Source organism: Rutilus rutilus, assembly GCF_951802725.1.
Source record: "Rutilus rutilus genome assembly, chromosome: 24".
Lineage (NCBI taxonomy): Eukaryota > Metazoa > Chordata > Actinopteri > Cypriniformes > Leuciscidae > Rutilus > Rutilus rutilus.
In genome coordinates, this window is record NC_140228.1 from 11,546,417 (window position 1) to 11,568,545 (window position 22,129).

At 38.1% G+C, this 22,129-nt stretch overlaps 2 protein-coding genes across 2 annotated transcripts; both read right to left on the bottom strand.

The window, feature by feature from the left end:
- Positions 1 to 1,233: 1,233 nt before the first annotated feature.
- Positions 1,234 to 4,730, bottom strand: amer2 (APC membrane recruitment protein 2). Its single transcript, XM_084399006.1, has one exon. The coding sequence runs from the start codon at positions 4,567 to 4,569 to the stop codon at positions 2,605 to 2,607; it is 1,965 nt and encodes a 654-aa protein (XP_084255132.1). The 5' UTR covers positions 4,570 to 4,730; the 3' UTR covers positions 1,234 to 2,604.
- A 5,265-nt stretch (positions 4,731 to 9,995) lies between these two features.
- On the bottom strand, positions 9,996 to 22,103 carry mtmr6 (myotubularin related protein 6). The gene is made up of 14 exons (XM_084399428.1): positions 21,875 to 22,103; positions 19,683 to 19,802; positions 15,681 to 15,843; positions 15,282 to 15,439; positions 14,481 to 14,609; positions 13,997 to 14,131; positions 13,777 to 13,909; positions 13,579 to 13,688; positions 12,618 to 12,743; positions 12,488 to 12,537; positions 12,207 to 12,407; positions 11,998 to 12,132; positions 11,789 to 11,915; positions 9,996 to 10,721 (listed from the first exon to the last, which is right to left on the bottom strand). The coding sequence occupies exons 1-14, from the start codon at positions 21,896 to 21,898 to the stop codon at positions 10,401 to 10,403; spliced, it is 1,932 nt and encodes a 643-aa protein (XP_084255554.1). The 5' UTR covers positions 21,899 to 22,103; the 3' UTR covers positions 9,996 to 10,400.
- Between the last annotated feature and the right edge of the window lie 26 nt (positions 22,104 to 22,129).

A 22,129-nucleotide genomic window follows, 5' to 3' on the forward strand; every position in this document is an offset into this window, starting at 1 on the left:
TATAAGCCACCCCCTTCCGTCAGCCACATTCGTTGATACACCAACACATCGTGCCTCAACTGCCAGTATTCTAGATCTGCTGTCTAATTCGAAGAGATACTATGTTTACATTGTATTTATTCTACTGTGAAAACTGTTTACATATTACCATTTTTTTCGGACATGGCATTAATACCATGGTATTCTTTGAAGTACATACACAAAAACAAGTACAGTTTAAAAATTATGATATATGAATATAAAATATCATGGTATACCAAATTACCGTAGTTTACCATCACTGAAGCATAGTAACACTAATGTTTTTTGTTTTTTTTTGTAAATAAACCATGTTTCTCTCCATTTGACCCTGTTCTCTCTCTCTCTCATTCACAGAATCAGGTCTTTGAAAACTAGGCCATCCAACCATTAGTCACACATACACACTCACAGCCAGCTCTGCTTATGCATATAGCAGTAATGTCTAATTTTCTGCTACCATACACACACACACACACACACACACACACACACACAGATAAAACACATTTTAAAGGGTAAATCCAGATGACCCAATTACAGCGCAGTAATGGCGAATGCTAACTAATTCTTTAGACGATGTCAGTTAATAGCTTTGCACACATAAACATACACACACTCCAGCTGTTTTCTCATAGGGATGATATCAGAGAGTTATGGTGTTACATAAGACTTTTACATAAGAAGCCACACTGCAGTGAGAGCTGCTCAGGAGTGAATGTTTTTCGCTGCACCATTACTGTTGGGACTGCACCAAATCCCCCCTTCAGAAACACACACACACACACACACACATCTATGTCTCCATCCACTTGGCCTTAATGAACAAGCACTAAATCGAGCATAGCTCTTTCTTATCTGTATTCACTCCACACGCACTTCCTTCTTTCACCTCACCTCCCAAAACCACATCAATAACAGATCCATGACAATGGAAGCCCATAATTTTCCCCCATAACCCACAGTAAACACCTCCCTTTGTCAACCGGATTCACACCGACAGCTAAACCCAGACCAACTTTCTTCTTCCTTCCTAACGGGTGGGATTTAAATCCCAGCAGACTGTGGCTGGCTGCAAAAAAGACAACCTCGATGCTCTTTACGTCTCTGCGATTAAAATAGATAACATCAAAGCTGCCCACATGGCCCTGTTATGTGTGTGGAAAATGATGCATGCATTCGCACTTGATAGATAGATGTCCACTTCCTGGATGTACACAGAGAGTTGTTTTATTTATTAAATAATGCACAATTTAAAAGGGAACATATCATAAAAGAAAGAGAGCATATCATAAAAGAAAGAAGGCATGTCATAGACCTTCTGAAGAGAAAATGTTTTACAGCTTACAAATAAAATGTCCCAGTGGTGAAGAGCTTTTAAAAAACAGTACAAAATAAACAGCCAAATACTGCAAAAATAATTTTCTTAATCACTATTTTTGTCTTGTAAAATACTTTAAAAATGTAAATTTTATCCATTTTAAGGATACTTTGATTTTTCTATACTGTAAAAACAGAAAAAAACACTGATTAAGCAAATGATTTCTGCAGTGATTGCTCACAAATCTGAGAGCCAAAGGGTGATGACATCTCCAGGAGAACGACCACATGACGGAAGACATTTAACTCTTGATACATATGGGCTTCTTCATATCTCTCTATCCTTTATTCATTGAGCAGTGAGCAGGCAAAAAAACAGACCTGTGTGTAGAGTCATGCTACATTCAAAATGATCCAGCTCAGTATGTCCAGTTTAGCGAGAGTAGTACAAATCACTGTGAAAAAAGGAGGATACTCATGATCCGGAGATTTATTTTTTGCAAGTAGTGTTTTCCAAAAGACTAAACAAGCAGTGCACACATATCCACAGTGAGGTCACCGGGAGGTCCATGTCCGATATAAAAGAGTTACAAAAGTGGAGATTCGATAAAAAGTACGATTTTCTTTTCATCAATGTCAATAGGAAGTCACGTTGTGTGATACGAAAGAGTGTCTCGAACAAAAGGCTGTGTTCCCTGATCCAGTTTGAGTGTACAAGACTCCATGCAGCTTTATTTAGGAGTGTCAGAAGTGCTTGGTTTCATCTCACACAGTTCAAAAATTCATTACATGTAAAATACTGGAGAGATGAAGATCGCAGCTGCGTTTTACACAGTGCTTATGGGATGACAGAGCAAGAAATTACCACAGTTTCACTTATTCCAATGGAAGGGAATGAGAAGCTTTTTGATATTAAACATTCTTGTTAGAATCAGCATTCTCACTGTATTATTCCTCTTTAAAAGGCTGGTAAGGTAAAAAAAAACAAAAAAAAAACCTCAAGCTTACATTATTATGAATGTCATGTGTTACATATTGCAGTGCATTCTACAAAAATCTTAATTATATTAGGGTGTAATATGCAACATCACAATTCATTTAAAAAATGTAAAAACAGTTATAGTAACAGATATAGTCCTCAGTAGACGGGTGAAATAAAAAAAAGTGGAGGTTGATTGCTTCATATAAAAAAAAAACATTGTTTTGGCCTAAAGCTCTTGTGATAGATTTCTATTGTCAGAAATTTCTGATGGGCCTCCAAGCTTTCTACTTCCTGCTTTGTGAGGTGGGGGTGCTCTTGTTGCCAGAACGACGGACAGGAACCTTCGAGACAGGGATTCGAGTGCGTGGTGGGGCATCTGTCTTTTTAGGTGGGGTGGTTGAAGTAGGGCTAAGATTAGAAGACAGTGCTCCTTGGCTGGAAGAGTGGGATGGTGGTGTTTGCCTCACACTAATGGGGATCTTGGAATCTCGAGGTAAGCTGGTGCTGCCTTTCATGGATCGGAATGAGGAAGTGACAGAAGATGAGAATTTGGGGGAAGGCAAGTTAGTTTTTAGGTCACCTGCAGATTTTGTTGGTGAACTCACATCATCGTCTGAGCCAGCAGCACTAGGGCTGTCAGGATCATAGAGGTCGTAGAGCGCATCTCCAGAGCAGCTGTCCTTCAGCAGGCCGTCCCGGCGGAGAAAGGTGCTGTCTTCATCCTCTGGGCCAGGTGTGGGAGAGTCCCAGTAGCCTTCATCACTTGGTGGGGCATCCTGGAGTTCTTTATCAACAGGGGGAGGTGAGGGGCGAGAGGGTTGCTGCTTTCCCATCTTGCAAACTCCGCTCACAGGGATCTTACTGAGCCCAAGTGCCTTCACTTGAGGTGGCCTCTTCTCAAGACGGGTTGGTGCATGATGCAGAACAGGCTCTGTACGTCGTAGCGCTGGTGAGTCTTCAACCTTCTGGGGCAACATATGCCATAGACCCTGCATGTCAGCATCATCAACACCCTCAGGACTAGCCATCTCCTCCCCTCCACCCATGTAGGCAACAACTCCACTACCCTGTGGCTTTTTGGGAGCTGCACGTGGTCTTTGGTGGGCTGGAATGTAGCAAGAAGCATGGATAGATGTAAGACTACTGACCTGGGGAGGAAGTGGAGGCTTGGCAGGAGAGCATCTCTCAGAGTTCATCCCGGCTCCACTTAATCTGCGACCCATGCAGCCCCCACTACTGCTACCAGTTCCACTGCTCGTGGCACTTCCCCCATTCCCAGAATCCTCTTCTGGGTCAGCGATGATGTCACCACAGCCTGTTAAAGAATCAAAGCTTTTTAGTGAAGTAACATCGGTGAACATGGAGCATAAGCGATCCACAGATTGCTCGGATTGTGGGTCAGCTGTGCTGTGCTCCATTGGAGGGGTCAAAGCACAGGTCGGAATGGAGGACAAAAGTTCTGAAGCGCTGTGTTTATCATGTAGAAGCCCTTCTGTCTGGACTCGGACTGGAGAAGGAGTAGGAGACTCTTCAGTGACTGTGTGTTGTCGGGAAAGAGGAGGACTAGAGTAACCACACTCCACTTCATTAGTACCCTGTAATTCTTGCATAGACGTTGCCTTCCATTTCTCAGCATCCCCTGGGAGAGGAGTCTTCTCAAATACTTGCGGCAGGGGCTCAAGAGTCAGTGTCATGTCCTTCTCTGTTTCCACGCTGCCAGAGCTAGAGGAAAGTATTAGGTCTCCCTCCTTCACCTCTTTAGCTACCTCCAAGGAGTCCTCTTGAACCTGGGGCTTCCGCCGCCAACGCATGCTGCTAAACAGCCCCTTAAGCCCTCGTCCTCTTCGTCCCACAGTAGAAGTTCCATCCCCTGCACGGCTGCTGCTCCGACGCAGTAAAGAGAAGAAGCTGAAAGACTTGGTGATGGAGCTGCGGAGGGGGGCGTTGGATACACCATCTGGCGTGCCGGCGTGGAGCTGGTCGCTACTGGCAGATTCCTCTTTCCGGTGGCCTTCAAGCTCTGACGGAGTGTCCGTTATTAAGCCATCATGGGTTTTGCTCCTAACCAGCTCCAGTGTCTTGCCAGCGGCTTTACCGGTGGACTCCCCTTTGTTCCTGACAGAGAAAATACTCGGCATGCTGCTGCCGGACTTACGCTTGCCGAACAGCTTGAAGGCGGCTTTGTTGAGCTTTCCTGGTGGCTGAGGGTCACATGGAGGCGGTTCACTGCATTCGTTTTGAGCCTCCATCTCTGCCACTATGTCTGCTGCACCCTCTGTTCTTCTTTCTTTCTTCTTCTCCCTTTATTTTACCTTGTCTCTAACTGCTTCTGTCCTTTTCCTCTCCACTTCTATCTGCTGCCTTTGCTTGTTGGTGTTCTCCCTGCCTCGCTCTCTTTCTCTCTCACTGGTGGCTGCGCCTGACAGTCTCTATGGTAACTGGGAGGGTTAAGCAGCTTTCGTCAGCGCTGGAGGCGAGCCAGCTCTTTTTTCTCCGCCCCCACAGCTCGCCCCCTCCGTACACACAAACACACCCTCATCCCCCACACTGCAAACATCAGATATCCTTCTCCTCTTTCTTGCCTCAATTATTCTCTTATTATCTCACTGAAGACGCATGATATGCATCTATCTACGGGCTGTAAAGAATGGGCGTATTGCTTTTTAAAATCATGATTGTCGTCATGTACATGTGAGCGCAACTGTGTACAAATATGTGTGTGCGTGTGTACATAATAGACAAAGTTTTTGCATTCCTTACCTGTGTTTTTATAGAGGTTATAATGGTATTAGTGTTGCATTTTGTATTTGTTTTGAAATGCAATCACATCTGGAACGTTTCCAGAAATGCTATAACGATCAGGAGTGTTAGAGGAAATAAATGGGAGTGAGTACAAACCTCTCAGTGTAAATGAGAATAAGCCACTGAAAATCCCCCTCAGATGAAAAGGCTCAGGAAGAAATTTGAGTTGTCTGGTTGCTGTAGAGTCTGTACTTAGGATTTAAGCAAAAGCTGCTGAATACAGAAATTACAAGTATGAAGACATGAGGCAGATTTAGATAAACATTTCAGTCACTTATAATGAATGCATGCACAACACACTTGAAATGGTTTAGAGAAATGGCTGATGAAATTTAAATGAGATTAGATCAGCTCACGTTGGTGGTCCTCACCTGTTCTGGGCCGTCTGGAGTGGTTGATCATATTCAACGTATCCTTCAATAACCCGCAGTCCATCTGCCCCCAGCATATGGGCCCAGGGGGACTCCTGTTACCACACTCCTCCAATGTTACACAAGAGCAATTAGTTAGTCCAATTGTGTGCAAAAGTAGTTAACAACTGAAAGCTTTCGGGTTTTCTTTTTTTAGTGGTTGAAATATATACAAGGAGACATTTGGTGAGAAACATTATACTTTATAAATGTTGTGGCAGAACTAATAGACAAGGTTCCCACACTTTTAGACAATGACTTTCCCAAGACTTTTCTAGTCTTTCATATATACTGAGGGACATGTCTCCCCTACTTCTTGTGAAATAATCACCCTAGAAATAAAACATTATACCCAGCCACATGGTCTTTAAGACCAAAAAATAGTCTTTACCAGTCGCTTTGGGCTGCATTAACATGCAATCAGGAAGTGGTAATCTGCTATGGGTAGCCCTCATTTACTTGCCTTTCAGTTGGGACTTCTGGGTGGACCTTACATCAACTAATTAATATTCATGAAGCAAGCTGATAAGGTCTACAATCTGTATTTAAAAATGGAGATTGCGTTTGCAAAGGGAAATTTATAACAATGATCATTTATTACAAATAGAAAAAAATGAACACTGAAATAAGACTCTTTGCATTAAGAGTGTATAATGAGCAAACTATCATGAACCAATAATACACAACATTTTTGCATTTATTAATCTAGGTTAGTGTTAATTTATTCACTGTTAATTATGTTCATTAATTTATGCCTACTGAAATGCTAAAAATATTTACTATAAAAATTGTCTTTGACTTCGTTTGAGATTTTATTAATTTCTATGTATTTTCCAGGCCTAGATATCTCATTAACTATTTGCATTTCCAGTTTTTCCATGATTGTGAGAAGCCTGAATAGAATGCAAGCAACTCTGAAACAAAGTATAGATACTATTAATGATACCTACATCCTCATTTTGGTCTCTTCCCTTATTTTTAAGTTTCCCCTAAGACAGCTTGAATAAATCCCCATGAAACTGATGTGCCCACCCATCCACCCCTATCTGTATACAGGCCTCCTCTTCCACCTCACTGGTATGAAACAATGTCTACATTCACACAATGTACAGGGGGGTCGGAGCACACAGTGTGTGTATGTGTGAAGGGAAGCCACCGTGCAGCAATTTCAGCGAGGTCAGGTCTTCCTGGCCTCTGGTTCAGCTTTGGTTCCAGGTCTGCTGCGCTGGACCAAAACTCCCCACCTGTGTTTGTCATTTCTGTCAGCAGCCCCTGAGGCATGGCGGCTGGAATGTGCCACCACGCCACTTGTTTCTTCGGGTCAGTTTGGGTCTGTATACTCATTCTCCAATCTCGGGGCCACGGAGGCCTGTCTGCTTGAGGGTACGAAGGGAGAAAAATTAACCAGAACCACAAGTTAAGAGACCAACACGAAGAAACAGACAGAAAAAAGAAAGAGACCTTAAACAGTCTGAAACCACTTCAGTTTGCAGTCCATTTTTTTAAGTTCCACCTTGGTGGATAAACACAGTGCTCACATAACTAACATCCCTGTCACTGCCAAGGACAAAACTCTCATGAGAAACAAGCTAGGACATTTGGAAGAGAATAGAGCGAGACTGTTTGCTAATAAGGGTGTGTTGGCCAGATTTTACAATTCTGCTTTCCCCTCCATTATCTTTATCTGAAAAGGACAAAGGTGTTCACAGATTCTTCAAAGCACAGCATAGCTCTTATTGTGGAGTTTGTCAAGGCCATACTGGATCAGAGACATCAATAACGGCAGTGATTTAAACCAAAAACAAATATTTTCATGAACTGAGGTATAATGCAGTTGCCACTCAAATAGAGGACAAAGAGTGCTTTAAACTATTTTAGCCTTAAACTGTGTTTAACCTTCCCAGTTCCCACAGACAAGTTTAACGTGCAATTGAAAAAGAGATTGTTCAAACATGGTTGTTATGTCAGATATATCATCATCTGAATCCACAGCTGTTTATTGTGTTAACAGGTCAGGTAGCATCTTTATTTGCTTATGAGGAGGGAGAGGCACAGAAACGTATCAGGGTGAACTGAGAAAATACTAAGGATTGGGAATTCAGAACAAGTAATAAAGTAAGTAAATAAAACTGGTTTTATTTGTTTAAATACTAAAAGCAAATGATTTAGAATTTCTTAGCGGTTTGTAGAATAGAGGCTTTGTAACTTTGATCAAAATAGGGTCTGTGTAGAACATTGCTTGAAAAGATGTTCACACTTTGTTGTACAAAATGAATAAATATGACAAAAATCCAACATCAACGTAAAAGCCCATAAGAAATTTCCCGAGGGCACCATGAGGTTCGGAAATATCGCAAAACATGATTACGGTAGGTTACATTTTTAAATGGCCCCACTCACTCAACAGAAATCCCTTATTCTTGTACTTAGCGCTCGCTGAGAGGCTTTGTCTTATTAATACATCCTGACCCGCGGATGGATTTCATGTGCGTCCCGTCACCGGTTTTTAGATTTGCAAACCAAACACGGCTTACGGAGTCACGTGACACAGCTTTACACCCCATTGTGACCTCTGGTTGAAGGTGAGATTTTCAAGAAAGCTTACAATTAATACCTGAATGTGAGCAACAAAAAAAAAAAAAAAAAAAAAAAAAAAAAACTGAAAAGCTTTTATATCATAGGCTAAACCATTCAAAACGAACATGAACATTAGATATTGAGGGGGGAAATCTTGGTAAGTGGCCTGCCTGAAGTTTGTTTACATCCACAGACCAGTATCACAGTATCACATCCAGGTGGTCCATAACCACCATTTATGGAGACAAGGTATAATAAAGAAAGAATAAGTGATTACATCATTCTATGGGTTGTTTGGATGAATCTGAGTGCTTAATACATGGACACATTTCACTTATTATGCACAAATCATTGTTAGGCTACTTGCTGATTTTTTTTTAGATGTAGGCTACTTCTGCTTATGAAGGACAAAAGACCTGAGTGTACACACATTTCACTCAAACTGGCCTTTGTGTGTGTAGATCTTTACAGACATACAGCAGACTATCATCTAGGGCCACTTTGCAGGGATTAGTGATAATTCCCATTTCGTCTAGTGATCCTCTTCCAGTCAGTCAGTAATACCTAGGTCCCGAGGGTTTGGGCCCAATAATCACTTTTATGATGTGCTTCCAAACGCAAGATGGATGACAGACGGGTGCTTAAATCTAGCAGTGTGGTAAGATACAGACAGCCTCTTAATAATTTTGAGACGGTTCTCAATGAGTTACTCATTCGGCCCTCATTTGACTACATATGAAAAATAAGGCACTTTTGTAATCAGCTTAACTTGAGCTCTCTATACCAAATTCACATACTGTATCTGTTCTAAATAGTAGGCTATATCAGATTAGAATTAGTATGTCCCAAATCATAATATGCTGATACATTTTTTTTATTGGAATGAGCTCAGTCTAGTTTGACCTAGAAAAATAACCATCCCAAATAATAATAAAAAAATATATATAAAAAAAAGAATTGTCCTAAATATTAATTTGATAGACATTTAGGCGACAGGTATTAACTATATTTCATTATTGTTTTATTATATAGCATACTAAGTTTGGAATAATTAAGATTTGTGGGTGTGTGTTTGAAAGAAGTCTCTTATATTAACCAAGGCTGCATTTATTTGATAGAACATTGTGAAATATTATTACAATTTAAAGAACTATTTTCTTATTGAATATCTTTTTAAAAATATGATCAATTTAATGCATCCTTGCTGAATAAAAAATTATCTGTGTTAAATCTTACTTAGCTCAAACTGTTTTCAACATTGATAATATTAAGAAATGTTTCTTGAGCACCAAATCAGCATATTAGAATGTTTGAAGGGTCATGTAACAGTGAAGACTGGAGTAATGATGCTGAAAATTCATCTTTTAAAATTTATTCAGATTATAAACAGTTCTTTTAAATTGTAATAATCCTTCAGAATATTAGTTTTTACTGTATATTTGATCAAATAAATGCAGCCTTGGTGAACATAAAAGATTTCTTAAAAAAAAATTAAACAATCACAACACTTATTACACATATTCTTACACATGTATAATAATTTCCGAGGTAGTTCATAATCTGCAATTGCTTTTGTATGTGACAATGACAGATTGCTGTAGATTAATTCAGATTAGTAGCCGTAATGATTTATTGTATTCTCATATAATCACTTATAAGTAAATATGACCTTTGACCTGCTCTGTGACATCACATTAACCTTTTGAGTTCCTAACTAACCCCCCCCCCACAATCGACCAGACCGCACATGGGACACTTGTGTGTAGGGCATCTCTGTAGTCATCCTTCATTCTGGACAGCATCTATCTTTTCACCCTTCAAGATAACAAGTGACATGGAACGAATGAAGTTTTGAGTCTGAACACATAAAAAAAAAAAAAAAAAACACAAGTCTACCAGCTCTTTATTTCATCTTTTCTTCTTAGTGCTATTGACATCCTTTAAAAAAATGAACCAAAAAAAATTTTTTTTTTTTTTTTTACATGTAGGTGATGACAGAAATAACATTTAATTTGACTGATATAACAATGAATTTAGTAAGGGATCCACCTCTGAATTCCTTCTTCCATTTATCTCTTTGTCTATCATACATGAGTGCAGTGCCATCACGTAGAGTAAACAAATGCGCGCACGGGCGCTCACACACACACACACACACACACACACACACACACACACACACACACACACACATCAGCAAACATACTTCATCATTCTCATTACTGAATATACAAATATTATATTATCCTGCTTAATTCCTTAATTCTCAAAAATCAAGTCCTCAAGTGTTCTTAGCAGGTCATTCTGGCCACTCCAAACTCCAAGGTGACCACGGTTGGCTCGTTCTTGGGACCGAAGGACCCTGGCAGATCTCCATAACCGTTCTCTGTGGCACTGCTGCCCTCTACAGTCCGTTCTCCTCCAGTACTGGCCGGAGGATCCTCCAGAGCCTCCTCTCCAAACACCTCCTCGTCTTCCTCCTGCTGTACTTCCTTCCGACTGAGAAGAGGAGCTCCCAGAATGAGGGACCGAGGCCGGGGAGGGAGACTGCGCTCGGCTGGGGGTGTTTTGGGCTTCAGTGGAGACGTGCTCACCCCGAACTTCTGCAGCTTCTGTGGAAACACAGAGAAACAGGAGAGAATGTGTGATTTCAGATGAATGAAGGAAACAAATGGGGCTATTGATGGAAGGATAGAACAATGAAGGGTTAATTATTTTTATTAGAAAATTATAACTCCTTTATAATAATAATAATAATAATAATAATAATAACATTGTTATTTATATTATACATTATTAATATTATACATTATCATTAATAAAAAATATTTAATTAATTATTTAAATTATATTATTACTGTTGATGTAATATAAATTAAACAATTAAAGTATTATTTTATAATAATAATAATAACATTGTTATTTATATTATATATTATTATTAATCAAATATTATTTTTTAATTATAATTATTATATTATTGTTTCAGTAATAATAAATTAAACATTATTATTAAATTATTATTACTTTTATAATAACAATAACATTGTTATTTATATTATATATTATTAATATTATTAAAAATATGTAATTATGTTTTTATAATTATTATATTATTATTGTTAAAGCATTATCATTTAACTAAAATAAACAGTACAACACTTAATATATTAAACAATTATTAATAATAATTATTATACATTATGATAATACGTTTTATATATATATATATATATATATATAAATATCTTAATTCTATAATTCTTCATGAGATCATTTCATGGATTTAGGTTTAATTCATTTTAATCTTAATTCAATTTTATGAATTAAACAGCTCATAAGCATACTTTATCATTAGAAATAACTAAATGTATAAGTATTATGCAATAATTGAAGACTTTTTGCCCTACATAGCACCTTTTTGCCATAAATGGTTCTTTAAAATTGAGTAAAAAACCATAGGGTTCTAAATCGAGCCTTTTCTTCTAAGAGTGTAGGATGTTCAGACAATATAACATATTGAGATAACTGTACTTCACTCCTTCCCAGCCTCATTTGTATCCCTCAGAGGAAACTTAAGTGGTATTGCAACACACAAATCCATGACTACTTCTTCATGGGAAGCGAGCGTTCAACGCTTAATTTTTATCTGGAAACCAAATTCCTGAGGTGAACTCACAGTCTTCAGGGCTTGCACTGTGGCCTCAAGCTCTCGGTTGCTTTCTTTCAAGGTGAGGACTTGTTTGAGAATGGACTGCCGAGGGTGCATGGAACGGTCATACTGATGGTACATGTTTCTCCAGAACCTGCAAAACAAACCGGTTACTGATTAAACCGTCTAAATAAAGGAGGAGTCTTACATAAAGAGAAGTGGTTAGTCATTTGTACTTGAAGTGGTAGGCTTGGGTGGATGGTTCCAAAACTGGGTGTGACTCTGCAAAGCTCGGGCTGTACAGGGGGTTCAAGTAGAGCTGCTTTTCACTCAGCAGGTGAGCCCATAATGAATATGTCCTCTCCTTCAACCTTTAATGACAGACAAATGCATTAAGGGCTCTGAGATGACGGGAAGGAAGGGAATTCAGGTTTGTTTGACTCACTGAAGGTCCTCTCTCTGTCGTTGGCTGTTGCCCAGGAAGTTCCCAAACTGGCAGGAATGGATATGCTCGTGGATCTGAATGAGGAACCACTCACTGAACTCGAAAGCCTGAGGAAACTGTTCAGTCAGCTGCCATACGCACTCCAGGAACTGCGTGAATATGGGCGACACCTCTTTAGGTTCGGTGTACAATTGATCGCACCTGTGGGGAAATGTTATGCAAGGTTATTTCAGACTCTTCAAGCAACTTGAGTCAATAACTAAACTGAGAATCATGCTAACCTGTCTGCAAACTTATGTCCAAAGGAAATCCAGTCTTTTTCAATAAGTACCTGAGAACAAGAGGAAGATATATTAGAAGGTGGAAAGAGACGAACGATAATGTCAGCTTGAACACACAAAAGGCTCCTACCATGAAACCTTTAATGGTGCGATAGTTCGGATCCATCAATAGAGAGCCTAGAGCGCAGACCTGAGCTGTCCGATCCCATCCATCAGAGCAGTGCACTAGGACACTAGCACCTTCCACAGTCACAGCCTGGTATAACAAAAAACATCTGACAAATCTGCTGAATTCATAACAGTGTGGTTATTGTTAATGAAAACTAGATTATTCCTATTAGTCGACTGAACGTTAGTAGACATGAAAAGGCTTAGTCGACCATTATTTTATTAGTCGGTTTGTCACAGAAAAGAAAACTCCACAGGAAGTGGAGAAGTCACGCAGTCCATGAGGGACAGATCGTTAACAGCGGGTCCTTGTGGTAATTACAGTCATTCAGGCAAGAAAATCCAAACGTTCACCTATCATCCATTGACCTTAAATATGGCTCATCATTTGCTTATCATTGCACTTTCTGCCATCTCGTTCTTCGTGAACTAGATCACGTCACAAAAATGACCCGAAACTCAGACATGAGATATATATCCACAGAAAGTTTGAAATGTCTACTTATAAACAAATAACTGAAAACAAATACTGTAATTCGTATGAAAGGTGCATTTCACTCTAAATTTCACTATACAGCAGAGATGAGTCAGCATCGTCAACTTCCTCTTTGCAGCCGACACGGACTCAGAAAACTATAGTTTATCTATAACAAATTAAAATGTCTCCTTGCTATTTTTTCCGACACATTCATAATCATTACTTTTGCCAGTGCTTTGCGGCAAGCTTTATGTGCGCTTGAGCGCAAAATAGACCCATTATGATTTAGTATAAATTTAAGTAATTAAATTAATATAAACGTGCGATTAGTCAACTAATAGAATAAATGAACGATTACTAGTTATTTGGAAAAATATTTAGTCAAGGGAAGCCCTACTGAATACTGAAGAACCAGCAGCAAAATACCACATACAAAGAGTTTTACCTTGGCAAGGAATATTGCTGCATCCATTATGGCTTTGATATGACGCAACCATCCGCTGTTTTCCAGTCCGACCAGGTAATCTGGCATTGAAAGGGAGCGCGTTCCCACCACTATGAGAAACGCAAATAACAGAGATGTTGACGATCCACAAAATGAGATGAGAATGAACCAAAAAATTCATACTTCAGCGTCTCAGACCTTCCAGAAGCTTCTGCAAACTTCCCCTCATCACATGGATGTTCTCAATGCCCACAAACTGGAAGCGGATATTAGAGTAGTTGTCTTCATTCTCATAGCCTTTCCCCGCCGCACGATTCGCCAATGCGTTTAACTACGAAGAAAACAAACAGTGCTTAATGAACCTGTTATGATCAAGGAACTGGCTTGAAGAACACAATAAAACTCCATGACGTTCTACCTTAGGCCGCGTGTCCATCACGTATATATATCGGCTGTTGTGATTGGCCTTGCTGATGGCCTGAAGCATGTGCTCGTCTTCCAAACAGCGAGCGCTGAAGCCGGAGAGAGGCTGACTGCACCGACACACTGCCGCCTGGAGACATGACACAAACAAATATAAATGTTCACCATCCTGAAGAACAATATAAAAGCAGAGTAAATAAGTTTACAAAGACAGTGCAGATGCTGGGAAGAAGTCACTGGCATAAAGCCCTTATTTGCCAGTAAAACTACTGTTTATCATAATCAGCATCCTCTGTGTGCCGACAAGCCATTACCTGTTTACCATCTCATTTATCTTATCTAACACAGCAGAAGCAACTAATGGTCATTACAATGTCAACAGAGACTATTTTCATAATGATTAACAAAGGCCTAATATTCTTCATATCAACCACTGGCTTCCTTTTCTCATTAGTAGAGACAGTATGAACCATTCTTACCTTCTTCTCCTGGTAGAAGTATGTAAGAACAGGAAAACGTCCTTTGCTTCTGAACTTGGAGCTTCCGACTATGATGGGTTTACTGGCCGTAATGGGTACGTATAAGTCTCTTGGATATGTCTTACACACCTAAGCACAGAATTTATAGTCAGACACATTTACAATACACAAAAGAAACAATTACCGCAAGTGCCAGTCAAAACTATGGGCACACTTCATTGAATTTATGTTTCTCTTGATCTAAAGACTTATGCTTAAATGCTTAGTTAGTACATCAATGTTATAATTTAATAGCATATGTAAGAACTCATTCAAAAGTGTTATTTTAGTATTATTTATATCTTAATTCACTATTTATTAATATTTTGAAATAGCTTTTATTTTGTATATTTCAGTTTAAGTTTAAGTAATTTTGTTTGTGCCTTTGTCATTTTATAATTTTTTGTTATATTTCTGTTTAGCTTTAATTTATTTTATTTTTATTTCAGTTTTGGTCTCTCAAGTCTTTTCGTACATTGAATGAATCACTGAATCATTTTACTTAAACGATTTGTTAAGAAACAAATAAGCACATCAGATTCATTCACAAATAAAACACCACTAACTCATATCGGCTTGGCCTGGGGTTTGTTTATCTGACTAAATCCTAGTTTTATTCCAACTACATTACTCTAATACTAGTCTTGAAGGACACTACACTCTTTTTTAGGTTGCTTGACAGACTGAATTAGATTCAATGCTGGTTTAAAGAAAGAAAAAGTGACGTTGAGCATGTTTCATAAATGAACCCTCACATCAAACCTTGTACTCCCTGTTAACATCAGTCATTTGCCACTGGTCACATGGCACGCCCATCCGTTCAAACTCAGCTGCGAGGTCTATGAGTTGCCATCCCTCCTCTCTCTGTTGGTCATTCTGCTTTGGGTTGTAGGAGAACGCGTACAGCTCATCATATGACACTGGAGTACAAAACAAAAGATTCAATAACTTTACAAAAGGTGAAAAAGAAAGTCATACTATTCAGGCGACCATCTGGAGTTCGCACATGTCCCTGACCTCGAGCATGACCACCATACCTGTCATCCAATCACTGAACAGAGGGTGGCCAGGACTTAATGGTCTCCTCTGTGACTTTCAGGAAACTCTTTCAATATGCAGTCTATTTATTTTTCATGAGGGCAGACGTGTGAGTTTACCCACCTGGTCTCAGTAGCCTGAGCAGAGAGCTGTAGATGTCATGGCAGTCACGCTCTCTAGGAATCACAAAGTGGACAACACGGAAGTTCCGGCACTGAATGAGGAGCGGGCAGCCACTGGTTGTGAGCGACAGTTTCTCCACGGAGGCGATGTGATGATGCAGGATCTGAACACACAAAACACATAAGGTGCGTTCAAGTCATGTCGGAAAGATCGTGTTTATGAGTTGAACGCACATGAACGTCACCACAAAGTCGTAAATATGAGTTTACTGTAGTTTACGAGTTGAGGGCGTATCATTGAGAAATGTGGATACTTATGTATTTAGAAGTGACATTGTCAGGCTTTTTTATTTGCAACAAAACATGCACAAAATATAATTAACATTGTAATATAACAATATAATATGTAACAAAGTTTATAGTGGCTTAATGAATGAATTAAAAACAAAAAAGCAAAACACAGATGCACATTCTTTGTTCTTCATTTTCTAGAAGTAGAGTATAAAAACCTTGATGTATTTTGGTGTAGTTAATTAAGAGAAGGTACATGAAAGTGTTATGAACGCACCTGTCGTCGTAAACATGACTTCCCAAATCGTTAAAAACTTCCCAGGAGGACTTGAACTTATCAATACATGCAAAATGCATTTACAAAATTCAACTATAGTGAAAGGATTTGGACAGTAACCCTAACCCTATTTAAAAAAATATTAAATGTCATTGCATTAATTACAGCACTTTTCATGTAAAGTAGGAATGTATTGTTAATTCTGGCCGATATCATTTTGCCCCATCATTTTTCAAGATATGGGGGAAAACGGATAAAATGCATTCAGTATTAAAATTCAATACTATTTTGTCTAAATAAATAAAAAATAAAATAAAATAAATTCTTTTAAATGCTGCAACATTATAATACACTGTATGAAAAATGGATATTCACTTCAATTACTAAAGACTTAATTAAACAGTGTAATTACATTACTGTTTTTAAATATTAAAGGAATAGTTCACTTAAAAATGAAAATTCTGTCATCATTTACTCACCCTCAAGTTGTTTCAAACCTGTATGAATTTCTTTCTTCTGCTGAACAGTAAGGAAGATATTTTGAAGAATATCGGTAACCAGACAGTTGTTGAACACCATTGACTTCCATAGTAGGAAAAAAAATACTATGGAAGTCAATGGGGTCCATCAACTGTTTGATTACTGACATTCTTCAAAATATCTTCTTTTGTGTTTCATACATGTTTGAAACAACTTGAGCTTGAGTAAATTATGACAAAATTTTCATTTTTAAGTGAACTATTCCTTTAACTTTTGAGTGTTACATGAAGGCAAAGGCAATCTAAATGTAAAATTGAGTAATGAGCATCCACAGTTATGATATACAATACTGTTCAATACCGATAATTTTTAAACGTAAAATATCGGCTGATAACAAGTATAATGTGCAAAACATTTTTACAAAAATAAGCTTGTTAGGTTTAAAATGTCAAAACAATGAATATATACACTGTTTTCAATGAAAACATATTTGTGGTTGTCACACCAGGGAACATGTTATTGTGATGAACTATTTTTTATCTAAATACTGCATTACCAACTACATCAACTAGCCTCAGATTGGTCTGGATCCTTTTTTTAAGATATGTTGAAACATCCTTTTTGTTCTTCTTCCTCTTCTGCTGTTCCTCTATCTTTAAGACGAATGTAATGTGCATGACAAGGAGAATTCACTACACACACGATTACCATATTCAACTAACTACACAGCAGTTCGGAAGGTCAAAATCTGGGTGTTATTAAAATGCGCATGTATCTGCATTTCCTTTTGCATCGTGACTCAGGGTGCTGTTGTCATTGATCACTGAAGTGTGTTATATAGTGCATAATGCATAAGGACCAGAAGGCAGTACTACAAGCAAACAGAGAGACGTTTTGTCAGAGCTAGTCCTGAGAGTGAAGAAGCAACACATGTGGATGCAGAATTTATTTCAGTTGGGTTTCAGTCCGTCATGTGAACATCTGTTGCTCCAACCAGTCAGCTAGTTTTTAGAAAGTGCTGGAACAAAGTCTCAAAAAAAGTCCTACTGAGGCCAGATCTCATCTGCTCATAAATCTAACTAAAATTAGATCAAGGATGCCCCTGTAAAAACGGGCTAAAACTGCTAGTATAAACATAATTCAATATATACCTAATTAGCATTGCGTAAATAAGCAGAAAAAAGAAAATTTGTACTGTAGTTTTCTGGGGGAAAAAAGTCTGCATTATTCGATCAAAAAAACAATGAAAAGGTTACAATTTAAAATTGCTATTTTAATATTTAAATGTAATTCATTCCTGTGATGGCAAACCTGATTTCTCCAGTTTTCAGCATCACATGATTTTTCAGAAATCTTTCTAATGTACTGACTTGGTGCTCAAGAAACATTTCTTATTATTAATGTCATAGACAGTTGTGCTGCTTAATACTTTGTGGAAACCCTTAATACATTTTTGTAAGTAAGTATTTTTTGTCACTTTTGATCAATTTAATGTGTCCTACTTGAAAAAAAAATCTATATATATTGGTGCTGTCAAATCAATTAATCGCGATTAATTGCATCTAACATAAAAGTTTTGTTTACATAATGTGTGTGTATGTATTGTTATATTTATTTATATTAAAGATATGTCTGTGTGTGTATATACTGTATATACACAAACATATATTTATATATGTGTGTGTTTGTGTGTATATAAACACAGACATGCACAAACACAGACATATAACATATAGACCTTACACATAAGACACATACTATATTAACAAACTTTTACGTTAGATGTATGTATATATATATATATATATATAAATATATATATATATATCAGAGCTGTCGCCTTCCTTCTCCTTTTCCCTATTCTTTGTTATTTGTTCATCGTCTCTTTGGTCGTGTGTCGGCCATATCAAAATTCTCAAGAATATACCATTTTAACGTTAGTCGTTGTCTAGGACATCTCTCCTCTAGCTAACTTCCCTCTTCATGCTTCTCTCTCCTCCACTCCACACACCCCCCTTCATGTGGACGGGCACTAACCCCAAACCCCAAATCATTCTTGTCGGTTATTGGCTGGAACACTGTTTGTTATGTTTCGTGGCCAAGGCTGGGCCAGTTTGTTTTTCTTGCCGTTTGTGGAGCCTGGGCTGTCTACAGAGACCGCATTTTTTTTTTACAGTGTGTTCAGGGGACAGGCAGCTAGCGGACAGTGAGGAGATGTTTGCTGTATGTGACAAAAAATGTTTTAGCCTAAAAAACGCGTGACACCGCTTAGAGCGCCTTTAAGCGCCTTTGCTAGGGTATTCTGGGTGGTTAAGATGTTGACAAGCAGTTACTAGGTTGTTATGGGTGGTTACTTACTGGCCAAAATCAAAAGAACCTCCTCAAAATCTTGCAGGTAATCTATGGGATTGTTTCACAAGTTTTATCATCAGAGGCGAAAATCGTAAATTCAATCAATTAGATAACTAATAGCATAAAAGCAATAACCCCTCAAGAGCATATTATAATGATAAACTGTTTGTCAGTGTTAGCATCTGCTCCGACCTGCTTCCGGAGAAAATGGTGAGATATGGATATTCATCTGCGATACACGCTCACATCCATTCTTTGAGAAGGACAGATCAGTGGACTCAGATGGCTCAGACTCAGTGGCAGATCACGTCTTGAGCTATGTGGGTCATTGGTATTCATGTCCTCTCCTGGCCTCCCCTACACTCTCGTATTCGCTTGGCCTTAAGGGCAAGTTTAGCCGACAGGTTTCCACAGCAACAATGCCTACCACCAACGTGAAGAACTAGTAACCTCATTCCCATGATCTAATTCACTATTATCCTGTACACAAAAAGAGTGGCTTAGTTGTACTATATACCCAAGCTAAACCCTGCCGGTCACACAGGAATCCTTTATCACATCCTGACAGATCATTTAGAGACGGTTAAGGGTGGCTGTTCATACCCATATCTCCTGGGCACTGGCTGAATTACTCTCCACGAAGATCAGATGTGTGGCCGTCAGATGCAGGGTTCCTGTGACAGACTTGTTGTTAAAGCGATCCAGCAGCTTCACTTGCTCTACCTGTGGAAGAAAGCACCAGTTAGTTTAACTGAGATTAACTGTGAAAGAGTCAAGCCATATATATCTTCCTCCTTGTAAATCATGAGCAATTTAGACATTATCCAAAATGAATGGCAGGACCAAGCAGAATCCACTGATGTTTTTCACATTTTCTGCATATATAGCCTAATTTTAGGGACAACATGGCAAAATATGTTAAACTCAGTCAGCTTGTACCTTAAAGTATAATAAAATTATCCAAAACAATTCATGAACGAAAACGCAAAGAGTGGGGAATTTGAGTTCATGTGTGTCACATACATCACATAATTTTCAAGCTGATAAACCATCAGTACAACAGACTCCTAGTCCTTACAGTTAAAGGGTTAGTTCACCCAAAAATTCGGTCAATTCTGTCAGACTTTCATTCATCTTCTTCTTCGGAACACAAATAAAGGTTTTGAAGCATGAAAGTGGAAGGACATAAAGCTCTCCGATCTTCATTTGTGTTCAGAAGATGAACAGAAGTCTTACGGGTTTGGAACGACATGAGAGTAATTAATCAAACTAAAGAATTTTCTTTTTTGGGTGAACTAACCCTTTAAATAACTTTGTATTAACATCACACTAACGGGCAATCCATATCCTATTGGCCGAAATCATATCATAAATGATATTCTACCACGTATTTTGACATTCAGTAAGACAGGAAACATGATTAAAGAATCCATTTAGTCAAAAAAAAAATAATAATGACTGAGACACTGACCACAGACATCAATAGACATCCATTCATATTATCTAAAACTACTGTTTATTATACAATTAGATATAGTTTCCCGGCAACTGGCCTGCAGCTAAGCAACACACTTCCTGTGATTGCAAGAAAATCTGCAGACATCACAAAACAAACAGGAATTTGACAAAAGCAACAGAGTGAAGAAACTTTAAACAGTTGTTTATACATCAAAAATCAAGACATATTCTACATGAGTGCGACGAGGTAACTTTACAGAGATATATATACAGTATCAGTCAAAAGTTTGGAAACATTGCTATTTTTAACGTTTCTTGTGCTCATCAAGCCTGCATTTATTTGATCAAAAACACACACACACACAAAAAACAGTAATAGTGTAAAACTATTAAAAATAATGTTTTTCATTTTCAATTTATTTCTGTGATGCAAAGCTGAATTTTTAGCATCATTACTCCAGTCTTCCAGAAATCATTATAATATGCTTATTTATTATTAATGTTGGAAACAGTTGTGCTGCTTAGTATGTTTTTTTTTAACCTGTGATACTTTTTCAGAATTATTTGCTGTACTTTTTATTCATCATTTATATAAAATAGAATCTTTTGTAACAACATACACTACCATTAAAATTTTTTAGGTCAGTAATCTTTTTCTTTCTTTTTTTGAAAGAAAATAATACTTCTATTCAACAAGGATTGGTTAAATTGATTAAAAAAAGTCATAGTAAAGATATATATATATATATATATATATATATATATATATATATATATATATATATATATATATATATATATTAAACAGACCCCCTCACATGAAGATGGAAAAGGAGAAAAGGATACAGTTCAGTACACTGACACTAAAGTTACTGTATAGTACTAAAGTGATAAATTATGTCACAAAAAAAAAAAAAAGACAACAGAGTTAGAAAGAAAGCTGTCTTTTGGGAGCTTTCTATCAGACAACATAAAAATGCAGAATCAGCCTCTAAGGCCTAAGTTAAAGCTTTCAGGACAATCCAGTTCTGCACAGCTTTTGAAATCTATCAAAATGGCCACAAAGGCAAAGAACATCTACATACGGATCACCGGTACTAGATTCAAGTGCATTCGTCTTAAATAAGGCCAGAAGATATAAATGACCAGAAACACTGAGGAGAGCCGCGCGGCATATTTATAAAGTGAAACCACGTTATAGCCTAGTTCAAATACATATATAGATACATAAATTCAATGACATTTAACAAGTGTTTGTGACTTTGAAATCATGACTGATTGTGCCATACCAGGACACATCTCGCAGAATTCTTGTGTTTAACGTTAGTCAATTCTACCTTTGGTGTGCGAATGTGCTCCATGATGCCGCTGTTTTTCGCCTGGTCAGCACAAGGAATGGATGACAATATCCAAAATAGCTGCGTTCACACATCGGATGAATGAGTGAAGAATAAATCCTTTTACATTTGAAGCCACGTTCAAAACATCTCTTCAACTAGCAGCTAACAGTTTCTGCTGCTCTACTCAGCACTTCGTTCACGGGGCGTGTCTGTGTGAAAAACAGACAGGTGCATTCTGGGAAATGTAGTTTT